This window comes from Corvus hawaiiensis, chromosome 13, assembly GCF_020740725.1.
Source record: "Corvus hawaiiensis isolate bCorHaw1 chromosome 13, bCorHaw1.pri.cur, whole genome shotgun sequence".
NCBI lineage: Eukaryota > Metazoa > Chordata > Aves > Passeriformes > Corvidae > Corvus > Corvus hawaiiensis.
The window spans coordinates 13,607,662-13,623,429 of record NC_063225.1 but is presented as its reverse complement, the minus strand read 5'-3'; the positions used below and the strand labels follow the sequence as shown (position 1 = coordinate 13,623,429).

General features: G+C 36.5%; 1 protein-coding gene across 5 annotated transcripts in view; it reads right to left on the bottom strand.

Annotated features, from left to right (window-relative positions):
* Positions 1 to 15,768, bottom strand: part of TCF12 (transcription factor 12) — a 160,873-nt gene that overhangs the window by 114,776 nt on the left and 30,329 nt on the right. For all 5 annotated transcript variants that reach the window (XM_048317214.1, XM_048317216.1, XM_048317212.1 and 2 more), the window contains exons 4-5: positions 3,858 to 3,931; positions 1,854 to 1,922 (exon numbers count right to left, since the gene is read on the bottom strand). In XM_048317214.1, the coding sequence (XP_048173171.1) occupies positions 1,854 to 1,922; positions 3,858 to 3,931 (143 nt within the window). The remainder of the gene's footprint in view (positions 1 to 1,853; positions 1,923 to 3,857; positions 3,932 to 15,768) is intronic.

Here is a 15,768-nt window from a genome sequence, read left to right as displayed (position 1 = left end):
AAGGGAGGCCATCAGCACTTCATAAAATTGCACTGACTTGCTAACTACCCTTCCTGAATTATTCCTACAAACAATAAAGCTTTCCTACTTTTTTCACCACTCCCCCCAACAGGTATCTTTTCAAATTATTCATTTTTCTAACAAAACAGTTGGCCTATGCAAAAGAGAATTTGCTCACGGAAGTCACTAATGTCTCGATTTGTACTTTTTCACAAATCTAAGATCATCACAGGAAAAACAAACAAATACCCGCTGCTCTTTCGGTGTTAGAACACTATTTACCATTAGGTAATAAAAAGACAAGGCTCCTATATAAGGTTTTTTCAAGCCTGCTGTGATTCCTTACCTTTAATGTTACCTCAAAACACTATTGAAGTAAGAAGGGTTTAGCTTTCAACAAGGTATTACCAGACACTCTTAAAATAAAATAAACTGCTCTTCCATATGAGAGAAGGTTCTAGTCTGAATTAATTATTGATGAAAAGATTAAAATACATGACAAACACCCTGCCCCAAGCACAGGAATATATGTCTAGTTTCCACAGTGAAAAGTTACCAATATGTCTTCCCCACTTCCCAAAAAACTGTACCCATACCAAGGTTCTTCAATAATTCCATAAATAAATCAAAAAGAGTAGGTAAACAAAGATAGTAAAGTTTGCTGATAACAAAACAAAATTTTAAATAATCCTAACTGTTAGTGCAGTCGCAAAGCAAGTTCTCCATGAAATTGGTAATAAAAGAATAGATAAAATTTGGTGCAAATAAATACAAAATGAACATGTTCAAAAATAACTTAATGTCATAACAATGTGGTAACTATGGTGCAACGTAAGAGAAAATACTATTTTTCTACACAGTTTTTAAAAGAGTATCACTTCACAGCTCAGTGACAATCAAAAAAATGACTTAGTAACAAGTAAGAAAGGAACAGAGAATAAATCTATCATTACGTGAGGCAGAAATTTACAGTATACCCTCCTCTTGACTAGTGCATGTAGTCATAATCACCCTAACTCTGAAGGTATACAGAAGCAGAAAGATTCAGGGAACGGCACCAAGAACTAACCACAGGTTAGGAGCAGTTGCTATACAAGCAGATACGAATAAACTACAATACCCCCGCTTGGTTGAGGAGAACATAGAGGTGGCATGTAAAATAAAGGTGTTTGTGGGGAAAAGAATAAAAATTATGAAGTACATCAGTAACAAGCAATCATTACTATTTGGAACACAGGAACGTGGTGGAAATCAGTTACATCACTGGGCACCACATATAAGACAAAAAAATCAGTAAGTTTTAGGACAAAATCCTAAGAATTACTGTCAAAACTATAGCCAAAGCCAGAAAAAAATCACAAATATCAGAGAGCAAGCCCACCAATAGCTGTAAGGACTATGTCCAAACTGTTGCCTCTGTCCAGGAAACCTAAGCCAAGAGCTGGGGTTTTCCTAAGAGAGAACACAGTAAAGGTGGCAAAATATTTGCCCTATACTTACACTCTTTCCTTATGCATCATTGCTGGCCACAATCAAACCATTTGTACTGACCTGAACAGACCTTCGGCAGGATTTGGAAAAGAAAAATGTCCTTTAGCCAGTATTCCATCATCTTTTTTCATTAGCCTTCAATAGGTATGCACTAAACTACCACTAAATTCCATTTCTATTCAATTGAAAACTGCTTAACTTTCTGTGTCTTTGGAAATTCCAGCCACTAGTGAGCCAACACTTTAAATTCTTAATATTTTGTCACTATATTGTAACCTTTAACAGAAAACTCCAGTAGTAGGCTGCACATTGATTAAAAAAAAATTTTAAATCACACACAATATAAAAAGAATAAGTGGTACCTCTTGAGATTTCAACTTTTCTATGTCTGTGGAGATGTCTGAGCTTTTTCCATGAAGACTGCCATTTTCCTGTAAACAGACAAGCAAGTAGTAAGAAAAATTAGGACAAGAATGACATTCTATATTGAAATAATGGGGAAAAGCACTGGATTAGAAAGTTGAACATGTAAGACAATTACAACTTATTTAAACTCTGTGTTAATCAACACATGGAATAACCCAGAAATGTAGAAGGCTGTGTATCATTTGCCCCGCCTTCTGAGAAACTGATCTATACTCTTACAATACAGACCCACACACTCATTTTAGCACTTTCTCGAGACATCTGGTCTAGCAGCACATGTAGGAGTAGACAGAAGTTATCGTTATTCAAAATCCTGAATCAGTAATTTGCCTCATTAGTTGAAAGAAAACCAAAAACTAAAGGCCATACATCATAGCCAAAATTTATGCATGTAAGCTTGATTCAAACTGGTAAACAAAGTCCAGTGCTTTTTCAGTGAATTCAGAAGAGAAATTCCTGTGTTCTACTTTTTTCTTTTTTTTCTTTTTTTTTTTTACAGAAGATCCCGGCCACAGGACAAATTAATTTGTGACTCTTAATCCTTACCAATTCTATACACAGAGAATATATATTTCTAGTGTTCACTTTTCTGGGGAGAACACAGAAAACTCCATTCAGAGTTTTCCTGTGAAAAGGAATTGAGTTTTCTTTAAAAGAAAACTCTTGTAACCTAAATGACATTCCAGATTAACATTCTTTATTGCCTCATGAAAAAAAAAAAAAAAGCTAACATACAAGAATCACTGACTTTATATTATTCAAATATTAGCTGGCTGATCCTCTAACATGAAAAAAAAAATGTGATTAATACAGCCACACAGCCAATGAATCACAAGCTCAAATTCCAGTTAGGTCAGCTTAACTCATAATTGATTAAAATTGATCAGCAACATAATAAATTAGTGTAAAAACACCAAACACATGGTAAAAATATGAGCTACTTAAACCTGCATAATTAAGATTCCATTTTAAATGTAGAGGAGGCATTTGAAGGTTCTACTCTATGCCCCAAGTTACGCAGGATGTTTTAAATGAATGCCTAATTTCCGCGTTGCACAGAAATATTTCTCCAATACATGAAATACTTCTACATTTATTATAATTTATTTACTAACGATCAATGGAAAAATTAGGACTTTGTAAGAAATCTTTCTACTGCTCTCTTCCAAAGTAAGGCAGAGGCTTTAACAGCATCCAGTGAGCTGAATAAGATCTTGCAGCCTACCCTTTTCATTCCACAGCACAAGAAAGCTGCAAAGGTGCAAGTGCTAACACAACTCTCTGGCTCAAAGGCACTGAAATCAGAACATAAGGTATGCTGTGTATATCCAGTTAAGGTACTTAGCTCATTGTCCTTTTAGAGAGTAAATATTCATAAAAAGAAAATGGAGTAGATGAAAGGGAATGCGAGTTACTAGGAGGAAGATTGCTTTTGACCATTGAGTTCAGTTTCAAAGGGTCATGTTATTTTAGGATATCAGATACTATCAAGAGCCTTCAGCTCAGTAAGTGGGATGGATGAAGCTGGAACGAGAACAGGAGGAAGGTATTTAAAAAGAAAAGCCTCTCTTCAGCATCATGACAGCACATACTATAGCTGGTTAATGTTAACAGGGAGGAAAGCCTTCCCCACACTTTGCCAATAAATCTGCTTCCAAGTAACATGACTTCTATTTTCATTATCTGTAAATAAAATACATGCTCATCATTCAAGCATACAGTTACATATGGTTTATTTTCATTAATTCTTAGCCTATATATTTTTTAGTCTTAGAAATCTAAATTGCTACTGTAGCCCATCAAAGTCATTAAAGTCTCTAAAATATGCTAATCTGTGTACTTAAAGGAGTTTCCCTTCAAAAACTTTGCCAAATCATCTGCTGATTTATGCTGTAAATTCCCATAAACTTTCATTATGAATTATTACATGGGTATCTTACCCTTGAAGATTCATATGAAGGACTTGGCTGACCGCTTGTTCCCCAGGATGTGGCACCTGTTCGCTCATCCATACCTAGAAATTAAAAAAAAAAAAAAAAAAAAAAAAAAAAAAAACACCAGACTTATAAGAAATGATAGCAAAAACAGTATTCTCTTATGCAACCTGAAAATATATTCATCCACTTCCATACACTTAAAGTAAACTCATCTGCTTTTGTATACTTAAAGCAGTGTTTCTAAAAGCAAAACTTCAGATGAAGAGTTTCCTTATTAATTAAGCTGGCTACAGAGGAACCTGTTCATTTGGACACCTGCAGCTGCTGAAAACAGGAGCATAAAAAGGCAAGAAATTTGCCAACCTGCAGAGTCTGCCCTACCCAATCCATAAGAAATTAGCATGAGTAACAAACCAAGCACAACGATGTGAACATCATGGCTTTTTGAACAGCCCGATTTATCTGCATCTCAAGCAAGCGCTGAATATTGCAGCACATAGTGTGAAACACATACTTGTTATCTACTCTTTGCTCATGTCTTGTTTAAGTATTGTAAAATGTGCAAAATTATTTCCCCCACTTGGCCTTTACATGACACACAAGATATTTTAGCATAATGGGGAAAATAGGCAAGACAGACTGGTTGTATTTCAATGGCTTTAAAAACTTCAGAGGATCATGGTCTCTGCCCTACTAAAACAGTAATATTTTCTACACTCAGTAACGGTTCTTTTAGAATCAGTTCCCTTTATGCAAATCCAGGTTATAGCTCACAAGAGAAAGGGGAAGGAAAGGACAGGGAGATCTTTAAACACTGTATCAGAATATATATATATCCCATGTATTATCCAATTTCTATCCAAATTTAATTGGTCAAACCATCTTTAAACCACATTCCCAAACAGCTAATTGCAAAAGCACCTGAATTCCTATAGCAAATTCCTTCATTAAGGATAAAGCTAATATTCTAACAATTAGGTTCCTGATTATCTGCTTCACAAGATATTTTTTTGTAATATGTGGAACACATCCTAAACTGCAGGCTTCCAAGCACTTTGGCCTACAAAATGCAGCTCATTACTTCCCTATCACATGAACTTCTCCCTTAAAGAGTTTTGATATATAGCATAAATTTTTTATGTAATATATACTATGAACTATTTATGAAGTTTTATAATGTCATAATTTATAAATAAGAACTAAGTGTCCCAATTTATAAATAAGAGTAGAATGTAAGCTACTCCATACAATCATCTCTAAACCCTAACTTTATATTGCAGCTATAAAATTTTCATGCATATTTCTCAGACTGGACATACTGCAAAATAGAATGTAAGCTAATACTGTAAATAACTACCTATGGACCACTACTATTCTAATCATTATTTCCTTAAGAAATGTGCTTTATGAAACTATAAAATGTTATTTAGACAAAGACAGCCTGCAAAAGGGAACGTTAAACTGAAAGTACAGTAAATCACTCAGATAAAAACTATAGACACTTTTGGTGTACTGCAGGAAAGATCCTCAAGGTTGAAGAACACTCTTTGAAAATGCAAAACCACCACTATATTGAGCCAGCAGTTTGGGGAAGTTTACTGCATTTTGCAGCTGACAGTACTGTTGTTGTTTCATTGTAACTGGTCCAGGAGCTGAGTAAAGAGTCGTGGCTGGCACTGACAAAGGCAAAAGTAATCTTTTGGCACAATTGACTCTTTTCTGCCAGAAACAACAGAGCTAGTAATCCAGTCATTATCATAACATGTCTTCCATTGCCTTAGTTTCAAAAGATACATATATGTGGGGAGAAAAGAAAAGTATCTTACTGCAAGACAAAGTCCTTGGGAAAGTTTAAGATACAGTAGGTTATATCAACCCATTTCAGGAAATATGTCAGTAGATAATGGTTATGCATAGAGCATTCAGATGCATGACCCCTAATCAGTAAAACATGCTACTCATTTAAAAATGTGAGTCAGTGGGACATAAGGACTTACGTCATGGTTCTGCTAAATCAGCACATGTACAGCTAAAAATTCTAGTATTTTAGTTCTACCATTTGAATTATGCAAATAAATTGTTTAAAGAAACTGCTCTAAGCCAAAAGGTAGCTGTTTCAGATAGGGAAGAAAACTAATTTCTGACTAGTTCCCAGAATTCTTTTTTCTAAAAAAGCCCAGTACAGTTAGCTAGAGTAGTAAACTTCCTTTTTGCTGCCAGGTGTCTTTTTCCTCCTTTTCATTTTTTCCTCCTTTTCAATTTTTTTATTCTCACAAGCCCCAAACAGGCTTGCATGTAGACCTATCCCTTACACAAAATTTTCACACAAGGAAGATGCTTTCACATTTTAGATGCTCTGTGAAGGCTACAAGAAAAAAGAAACCCTATACTGCACGCAGAATGATACCCCTGCTGCCCTTGGTCTCCATCAACCTAAGACACCAAACAAGTGCTGACCCAGGTAGTTAGCAACACTCAACCAGGAAATCAGATGTGCACCTACGATGGTGTTCAAGGAATCTCTTCTGCTTTGTACACCAATGCGTTTTCCATGGATGACAGATGAAAACCACCCAAATGCTGGATGAGACAAAGACCCAGACAGTTTCTAACAGGATGAGCACAAACAAAAAACAATGCATACTTTAACACAGCCGAAGGTAACTCTGTGTAACTGAGCCAGGACCATCAGATTCACCTTTGAGATGTGAAGATCCTGAAGTGGGGAACACTTGGTAAGAAATAACATGGAAGTGATCTATAGTAATAAATTCAATAAAGTCTCAAAGCATAAGTATCACGAAAAGAGTTCTAGTGTTTTCCTGGGAAATGCAAAAGAGAACAGAGGAACTAGGGGGATCATCACCTTTGTACAACCCCTTCCACAAGGAAAGGCAGTGAACAATTGCACTATCAATTAATTCATCACGGATGTCAAAGGGCACAGGAAAGCTGTGACAGTTAACAGAGCACTGAAAGACATGCAGGACAAGGCTGCAGTATCTCAGCCGCTTTAGGTAAAGCAAAAAAGGTGGAAATTGAACAACTGTGTTGTTACAAAGGTCCAGTAACGCAGACTTGCATTCAGGCAGACAGGGGTACAACAAGGTTCTACCCCCACTTCCTATTTTTAGTAGGCATTGAGGACGGAAAGTAATTGAAATGACTCATGATTTCATAGTTCTCAATCAAAATTGACTACTTCCATAGCACATATGCTGCAGTTTAATCAGGGAGTAATACCATAAGTCTAATACCACGTTTGTTTGAGCGGGTTCAGCTGGCAGTCTGGGGCTGGGCTGGCTCACAGGGTACCTCCACAGCACTCACTGCTGCTGTCCCAGCGAGGACACTCCTGACCTTGGCCAGCCGTGCACACAGAGCACAACCCAAATCCAGGAGCCTGGCCAGCCCGCAGGAAAGGCTGAGTGTTCCTCACTCACCTCGGGGAGACCCAGCCAAGTCATGAGGATGCTTTCTGGCTTTATGCATTGGATTCTAAACAGGCTTTGCTTAACATCACATTTATGAAGCTGCTGTGAGCATTTCAAGCTCTTCTAGAAGAAAACCTGAAGAAACCTGTTGCCTCATTATTTCAACATATGTATTCATTCTCAAGAAACAGATTCAAACGTTCATCTAATAAAAAAAAATTGGATCTTACAATCAAACTGAAATGAAGGTTGTTCTTGCTGGCATAAGACAAAGAAGACTATATTTAAAACTTATTTCAAGAGACACAGGCTCTAATGTTTGTGTAAACACGATAATATACTTTATAGGGTTACCATCTGCTACGATGTTGATCAAATAAATGATTTGGCAAAAAAATCACATTGTAGGTTGTTATACTAGGTACTCAAGGTATGAGTTTCTATCTTTTATAGCTTCTTTATCCAATTTTGTTTCAGAGTAATGATATTCCTTCAGATAAGATTCAACATCTGAAATCAATTACAAAAAAACCTACAGCACAAACCATAACAGCGTTGATTGTGTTTTGCATTTCAGACACACAAACAAATCAATCTACCATTAGGCCATATATTGCAGAAGTCTGTTGTGAAGTATGATACCAATTATTGCCCAAAATTATATTTTAGGTCTAGACTTTCTGGTAAGGAGATGAAAAGAGTAATAAGAGTTGATGGAGAAACACTATACTCAAATATTTTAACTTTCAGTAGGTTAAGACTAGTTTCCAGCCTCTTCTTGGTATTTTCAATTAAAACTACTTCTCTTTTTACAGTAGATGTAATATTTTTAATAAGATAATAAAAACATTTATTTTCTAACAAAGAACTCAAAATTCACAAGTCAGATTTAAAAAAAAAAAAAAAAAAAAAAATCAATAAGTAAAGACAAGATAAAGTTCCACACATTTATTACTCAGGAAGTGGGAGGAAACATGGATGACAAGGGGACTAGCAGGACACTCAAAACCAAAAGCAGCTTTGACAATAGATATAATGTGGTAGGCTTAAAATATCCAAAGCTGAGGGCATGAATCAAATTGAGAAGAAAAATGAAATGCAGGCCACCTACCAATAGTCTAACCACTTAATTGCCATTGGGATAAATTCAGATGCAACATTATAATTAGGTAAAAGACAAACCACTTTCATTTCAAACTATATAAATAGAGAACTTCCTCTCCATCCACTTTCCACGATAAAGGTAGAGCAAGGGGTAGTGCAAGCATGGAGGGGGAAAAAATTTTTCAAATCTCAATGCATACTGTTTCTTGGAGAATGTACTAATTGTCTTCCAGCATATGAATACCAAGCTCCCCCCCATCCCTCCAGATCAAAAAACAAAGTTCCTCCCCAGTAACAGAGTTGCTTATTAGAGGCACCAGCAGGAGTAGCAGAACAGTATCCTTTTTTGTACCTTTGCTCCAGAGAAAATGAATGGAAGAGCTATGGATATGTCACAGAAACACCATCTTGAGTCTGTCATCTAGTACCAACTTTGGACTTTACAATTACTTCAGGGAACTTCCCAAGATAATTTTATTAAATTGCACACTGCTGCTCACTCTCCTCCCTGTATTGAGCTGTAGTGTCACAGATTGAACACTTAATTCATTGCGCAGTGTAAAAGTGAGATCTCTCCTGGGCTTACCTATCAGTTTTCACATCTTTCCCCACCTGCCCAGCCAGGTTCATAACCATGGGAGTTGAGATTTTTAACTACCAGCTTCTAATGGCAGGGGTTTAAAACTACAAGGAAGCCCTGCAGGGACTGAAGGCCTGCTGAGGGGACACTGGTTACCTCAATTAGTACCCATAAAACACTGGCTTCCATTTGAATATTAATATTTGCAAAGATCAGTTTGTACACCTGTTTGAAATATCAACAGTGATTATTAATAGTAGCAAAAAAATTTATTTTCATTTTTGAAACATTCTTTATCCCAGAGAATTCCAGAGCATGATTATCTGACATGGCAAATACTAAATATCTACTATGCCAGTCATTGTGGAAATTATTTGAAGAAAAGTCAGAAGATATGCTATACAAAGTTAATTTCTATCTATAGAACAGGTAACCACAATTAAAACTTCATAAGAACAAAATTATTCAAATGGGAGGAATGTACAGCAAGTACAAAACTTACCTAGGCAATAACCAAAACTTAGACCAACATTGGCAGGTATTAAAAATTAGTTATAATCTAATATATCAGCAAATTGAATTCTCCCTGTATGTAAAACTGTTTAAAACCTATACTTTCATACAGAAAATTATTTGCAAGAACAGTATTTTCTCCAGACAGAATTAAACTTCTGAGTGTATGCTTCTTCTACTTTTTCTAAAGCAACAAAAGACATTGTATAAATCCAGAAAAAAATTGAAAAAATCCATGCTGGTTCAGGACAACTGACGAAAATCTTGAATATATTTTTAAAGTGTCTATTAGCATCAAAACTCAGTACTGGTTCCTGTATAACTATCACGTATGTTTTAGATTTGTTTCAACTCATTACCTAAATACAATTTGCTATAAAAAAAAAAAAAGGCAATTACTACTTTTAACTTGATTTCACAAACAGTCCTATTCATTTCTTGCAATAAGACCTATGTATTCCCTAAGAACAACACTGGATTATTAATTCCTGTAAGAGCAGTGCCCTTACAGAAATGTCAGAAATTACCTGCTTCTCTTTCCTCATATTCTCTGCTTCCTAGACTCTAAATCATGTCACTGAACACACCAAGTGACCTGGAATGACCTGGACACTTTAAATAAAACACAACACAACACACTCAAAATAAAATTGGAGCTGGCATTTCCCACACAAACTGTGCTAAACCAGAAAACTGCACATTGCTACACCCATCTTGCCAGAAAAATTACATCAGGTACTGTTCAAAGAGGAGAGCATATTTGCAATACTGTATGTAACATGCATTTGTTAGATGTGTGTAGTTATTCAGAGTTCAAGCAAAAACTAATGACAAAAACTATAAAAATTGGCATTTAAACTATTAAAAAAGGGAATTTTCTTATAAATCCACAGAGGTGCTCAGAGGACTATACAGTAAAGCTACCATTCACCCCTCCCAAAAAAAATTCCCTATATTAATACAAGTTTTAATATTATTCTTTGATCCAATTTGAGGTTAAAATTCTAAAAAAAAAAAAAAAAAAAAAAAAAACAAACCTGAAATCCTAATCTTTATAAATTATCCTGTATACTAATAATATTTACATGTGTGCACACAGAGTATATTTTGAAGCCTCACTGGTTACAAATGTGAATAAAGTACACCAGCTTAGAGATCAAGCCTTTAAGAGGGGTACAACCCAGAGCTTTTATTCACACTCAAACACACAGCTAAACTGCTATTAAATCGCATCGTGCTGCTTATTCCCTCTCTGTGTTCAGCCATGAAGTATCAGGCTGAACAGCTCTAACATGCAAGTCTCAGCCCTACAGTACCAGCTATCAAAATAATCCATTCTACTGGCAAATTTTCCTGTGGTTACTTCAGTTATGACTCAACTGCTTTATATAACCACACACTTTAAAATATAGATATACACATATATATTTATATATACACACCAAATCAAGGCCAGTGTCACAAGACTGCACACATCAGGCCAAAAATATTCTAATACAGCCTCATAGGCAACAGCTACTGTTACCAACTGTATTACAACATGATTGTACAGAAAACTGCCAATTCAGGCACACAATTAATCTGAGTTACACAGTGCGTAACTGAGGTGCTAACTCTCATGAGCAAAGAAAATATGGCAAGTGCAACAGCTTTTCTAACAACGTGTCTAAAAATTTTAAGAAAAAGTATTTTTAATCATTTATGATATCACAAGGGTCCAGCAAATTTTGACCCGCTTGAAAACAAATTCTAAGATCAACCTGAGGTCAGTATCTTTCCATGGTGTTAGCGATTGCCATGCATCTTTATACAGACACAATTAAGATAACCAATTGCAGCAAATTAAAATTACTTTGTTGCTATTTAGAAGATCATTAATACTTTAACACTAAAATATTTCAAGGAAAAAGAGACCCTCTGACATATCAAGCAGAGAGTCGGGGCGGGGGGAAGAAAAACCTGATAAAGTTTTTGAGAAACAGCATATATTTTGACTTTCCAAGTTCATGAAGGTGAATCAGTGGAGAAATCAAGCATCAGACAAAAACCTTGTAATTTAGTGAGGCAGAATTTTGAGCCTTAAGTATAATGGCAAGCATACTATACAGTATAGCCAAGGAAATGCCAATGTAACTCCACATTTACAATAATATGACTGGAAACAAAGATATTTACAGATACACAGTCAAGATCACAGAAGCCTGAGTCAGAACTTGAGAAGATCTAGACCAAGCCATTTCATAAAAGAATGTGGAAGAAAAGCTATACTTTGCTAAAGTATACAGTATCTCTCTATCTGATTTTTGGCATTCCTACAATACTGAAATCAAAAGTCTATTACCAGCAGCATGGCATCTCAGTCTCTCACATTAAAACAACTACACACTAACATCTTACATTTTTCATAAAACAAAGCATGTAGAATACAAAGAAATCTGAAAGGTTTTCAAGTTTGCCTCTAGACAGGCATGTCTTCAGTGAGATGATTTCTTACACTTCCTTGCTCTAAAGAGCACATCTAAGTCAGCTGCAGGAATTAACTCTCATTACTAAGCAAAACAGAACTTACACATCAGGGTTGTGTGAACTTCAGTTCGTCATGAGAGATTTCGGGTTCTTTCAATACAGCTGGGGGAAAGTGTATACTGTATGAAAATTTCAGCATTAAACACCCTCTTTTAACTCTGAAAACAAAGTTTATCTGCTCAATATTTAAAAAGGGAAGAATGCTTATATAGATAAATGGAAGCACTGCACATCTGCTCACCTAAGCCAGAGCTGTGGTAGGCTAACTCTAAGTTAGATGTGGAAAAAACAATAAAATAAATATAGCCAATGTTGACTTAGGTAACTATTACAACCTGGCTCACTTATTTCTCTCCTCTTTTGCATAAAATCAAGAAGAAATCCTCCATACTGCATCTTCAATCAAGAAAGACGCTTTTGCGATGTTAGGGCTCCGCTATTTGTCCTGCAGCACAATGAAATGCCTACCGGTTTGTCCAAGGGAAAGGTAGCACCTTCTTGCCTCAGAAAAAAAGCTGCCTAGGGCAAAATGTGTTTTTTTCTATTATTTTAGGCATGAAGGAAAAAAAAAAAAGGCTTGAAGTGAACTTAAAAGTTTCTAGAAGCGTCTCTACTTGCATGCATATGACTGATAATTTGAAGTGATGGAAGTTAGCAACAGCCTGCCGTGTCAAGGTCTACTTTTTCCAGTATGCATTTTGCACCAACAAGTGCTTCCCCCTCCATAAGCAAGTTGGAATGTAGTAAGGCTCTTGCCAGATGTTCTCCTTCTGCAGAGGTCCAAAACCAACAGTTCTCAATAATTCCATTACTTCCAAAAGTCAAAGCCAGAATCCAGTCTGAACAAATGGAGATCTGGCACAGCCTGTGCTACCAGCAGGGCCCTGAGACACCTTAAAAAAACTCAAACTAAAAAAAAGCACTCCAAGAAACCTTTCTTTCCTTAACACTGAGACATTTCTTCCAACAGCTTATTAGACAGAGATTTTACAGGTATTGTTAAATTTCATTCTCAAATTAAGAAAAAATTATGTTCTCCGACAAAGGAGAGAAATGTGTCTTTAAATGTGCCAGGTACCATTACAACTGCTCAAATATTTTCTGAATCAAGCTCCTTGCTGCCTGGGCTGTTAGCTGCCTCCTGAGGCAGGCAGGCAGGCAGGCAGGCAGGCTTTGTGTTGACAGCTCCCTTAGTGTGAGTGGCAGTAAATGATGGTGTGCCCACAATGCTGGAAAGCTGATATGATACAGTTCAGTCTCCTACATCAACAAACGAGGTGGAAAGACAACTGGTGCCTGATGTTAATGGGCCTTGCACTAATACACAGCAGCACTGCAGCAACTGAGATGTCTGAGGGAGCCTGGTTCACCTTCTATCCCCCAAAACATTTGTTTTTCTTCATTAAGTGTTTCTACACTTTCCCATTTTTTAAAAGAAAGGCTGTTCCTCCCCTTGAACTACGATGTGTCACCACAGTTCATGGCAATACTAAGTTGCATGACACCTGTATTCACTGGTTTCTCCCCTCATAACCAAAAGGTATCAGCTGATCTACTGATTTCTGCTGCACTTCAGGACAATCCACATTTTAACGCTCTTCTGGTAGTATATCCACGTTGTTAGAGCTTGTAATTCTGGAAAGACTACCCTTAAACAACAAAATCACACCTTTAGAGGATCAGCAGCACAGAAGTAACAACTTCCTAGAGTAACCAAGACTGTGTTCAGCATTGTGGTCTTTAAATGCTAAAAAATAATTAAAATAGTTTAACTTTGCTAGTTTAGCAGAAACATGCAACTATTATGAAAGTAACTTATAGTACTATCACACTAACTAAAAAAACCAACTTACTTTTCTATTCTAGAAAATAACTACTAAATCTGACAGGGTCTGGCTCTGGTGGAAGTGAATCCAGAAATATCTCCATCTGCTAGTGAAGATGTTGAGATTTCTCCAACTTTACTTCTTAACCAAAGACTTTTTTTTTCCCTATTTGAAGACTTTACTGATCTTCCTTTTATTTCTTCCACTAGCTTTTCATTTAATACTCCATAGTATGGTTCAACTGCATAGCATTTCTCCTTGGCTTAAATCCTAAATATCACACTTTTTATAGAAATCTGAGTTTCAATGCTTTTCTTGTAACAAGTGTTACATGAGTTAAAACACTCTTAATAAAATGCACCTAGAAACCATGCATGCTTCAGAAGCAGAACTTTGACAAAGAAGTTAGAATTGGAATTTATAGTCAAGTAACCCATTTAAATTGCCTTCATACTCTAACAGCTGGAACAGACATACCTGTTGCTGTTCAAGTGCACTCATGCCTTTGTTTTTTTTTTAAATGAGGGCAAGTTGCACTCTGAATACAAAATAAATTTGCTGTTGCTGCCTCTTCAAGTATGCTGTTACAGCAGTTCTGTACGTTATAGCAAGAAAATACTGAAAGCCAATAAAATATGGTAGACAGCTCTTCCGTGGCAAAAAGCAGCCTTACCTAGTAATTATCCTTCTTACAATAATAATACGGTATTAAAGACTTTAAAACATTTACTTAAGTAGTCAGAAAGCAAGTAGCAATCAATAACTAAGTATTTTTCTTTAATTCCTCCTCCCAGGATGTTTTAAGTGTCTCTCCTTTTTCAAAAGCACCAAATAGTCTCATAACTTCATTCCTGTAAAAATTACACCTTAGTTTTAGGAACCAATTTCCAGGGATATTTAATCAGAACACAGAAGTGAATGATTTTACATTAAAATTAGGAAAAATACTCCAAGTTTAATGTAACAGATGAACAAGAATAAGAAGTGGAAGGATTCTAAAACCCTTCAGTGGGTTTTAGAATCTGCCAGCACAGTGTCCAACAGAGCCATCAGCCAACCTGCAAGTACAGCCCCACAAAACCTCCTCTGCAAAGTGAGCCTTCACACAGGCTAGAAGCACTTCCCAACTCCAACAAGGGATTCTGATGCAGGAACCACTGCCAAACAACAGCTTATGCGTCAAGGCTTATGTATGCAAATACAACCTATCTTCCCAACAACTAAGGGCTGGCTGCCACCCAAAAGGAGGCCATCCTGCTTCCCTTAACACTTCACCATCCCCACTGCCCACAGCCTGGCTCTCATGTCCTCTTCTCTCACACTAGCACTGGGGTTTTGTAGGGACCTGCAGTAAACCTGTTCAGGAAGAAACTAGTAGAAAACAGACCCCTAAAAATAACAAGCCCTCACTGGTTTCTGGCCAGACTTGCTCACAGAAGTATTTCACTACTGGGCCAGAACAGCACCAGTGCTGGCAGAAAGGAAAGGAAGAGCATGAGAATCAAACAAGGCTAAAGTCAGGGTTGTCAGGTCTTTGGCCCTTCCCCAAAGAAGGGCCAGGGAAGCCAGACCATCACTTCTGAAGCATTTACTACCTCTGAGACTGGCTGCATTTAAAAGGAAAAAAAACAGTGATATTTTTTTTAAGGGAAAAAAATAATAAGAAAAAACCCCAGCTATCACCATGTGGTGATGCATAAAATCCTGCAGTCTACTTTGAGATTACTGGCTTTATTGAACCATTGGTACTATGCCAGTGTGTGAGAAAAATAATTGAAGAAATGCATGTTTCAATTACATGAAACACTAATAATCTCATAAAAATCTTAAAAAGATTAAATCTGCTCCATGTTAGGGTAGAGACAGGTTACCAGGAAGTTCAATGTTGCCAGAAAACTCCCACACATACTTTATTGTTCACTTACTGGAAT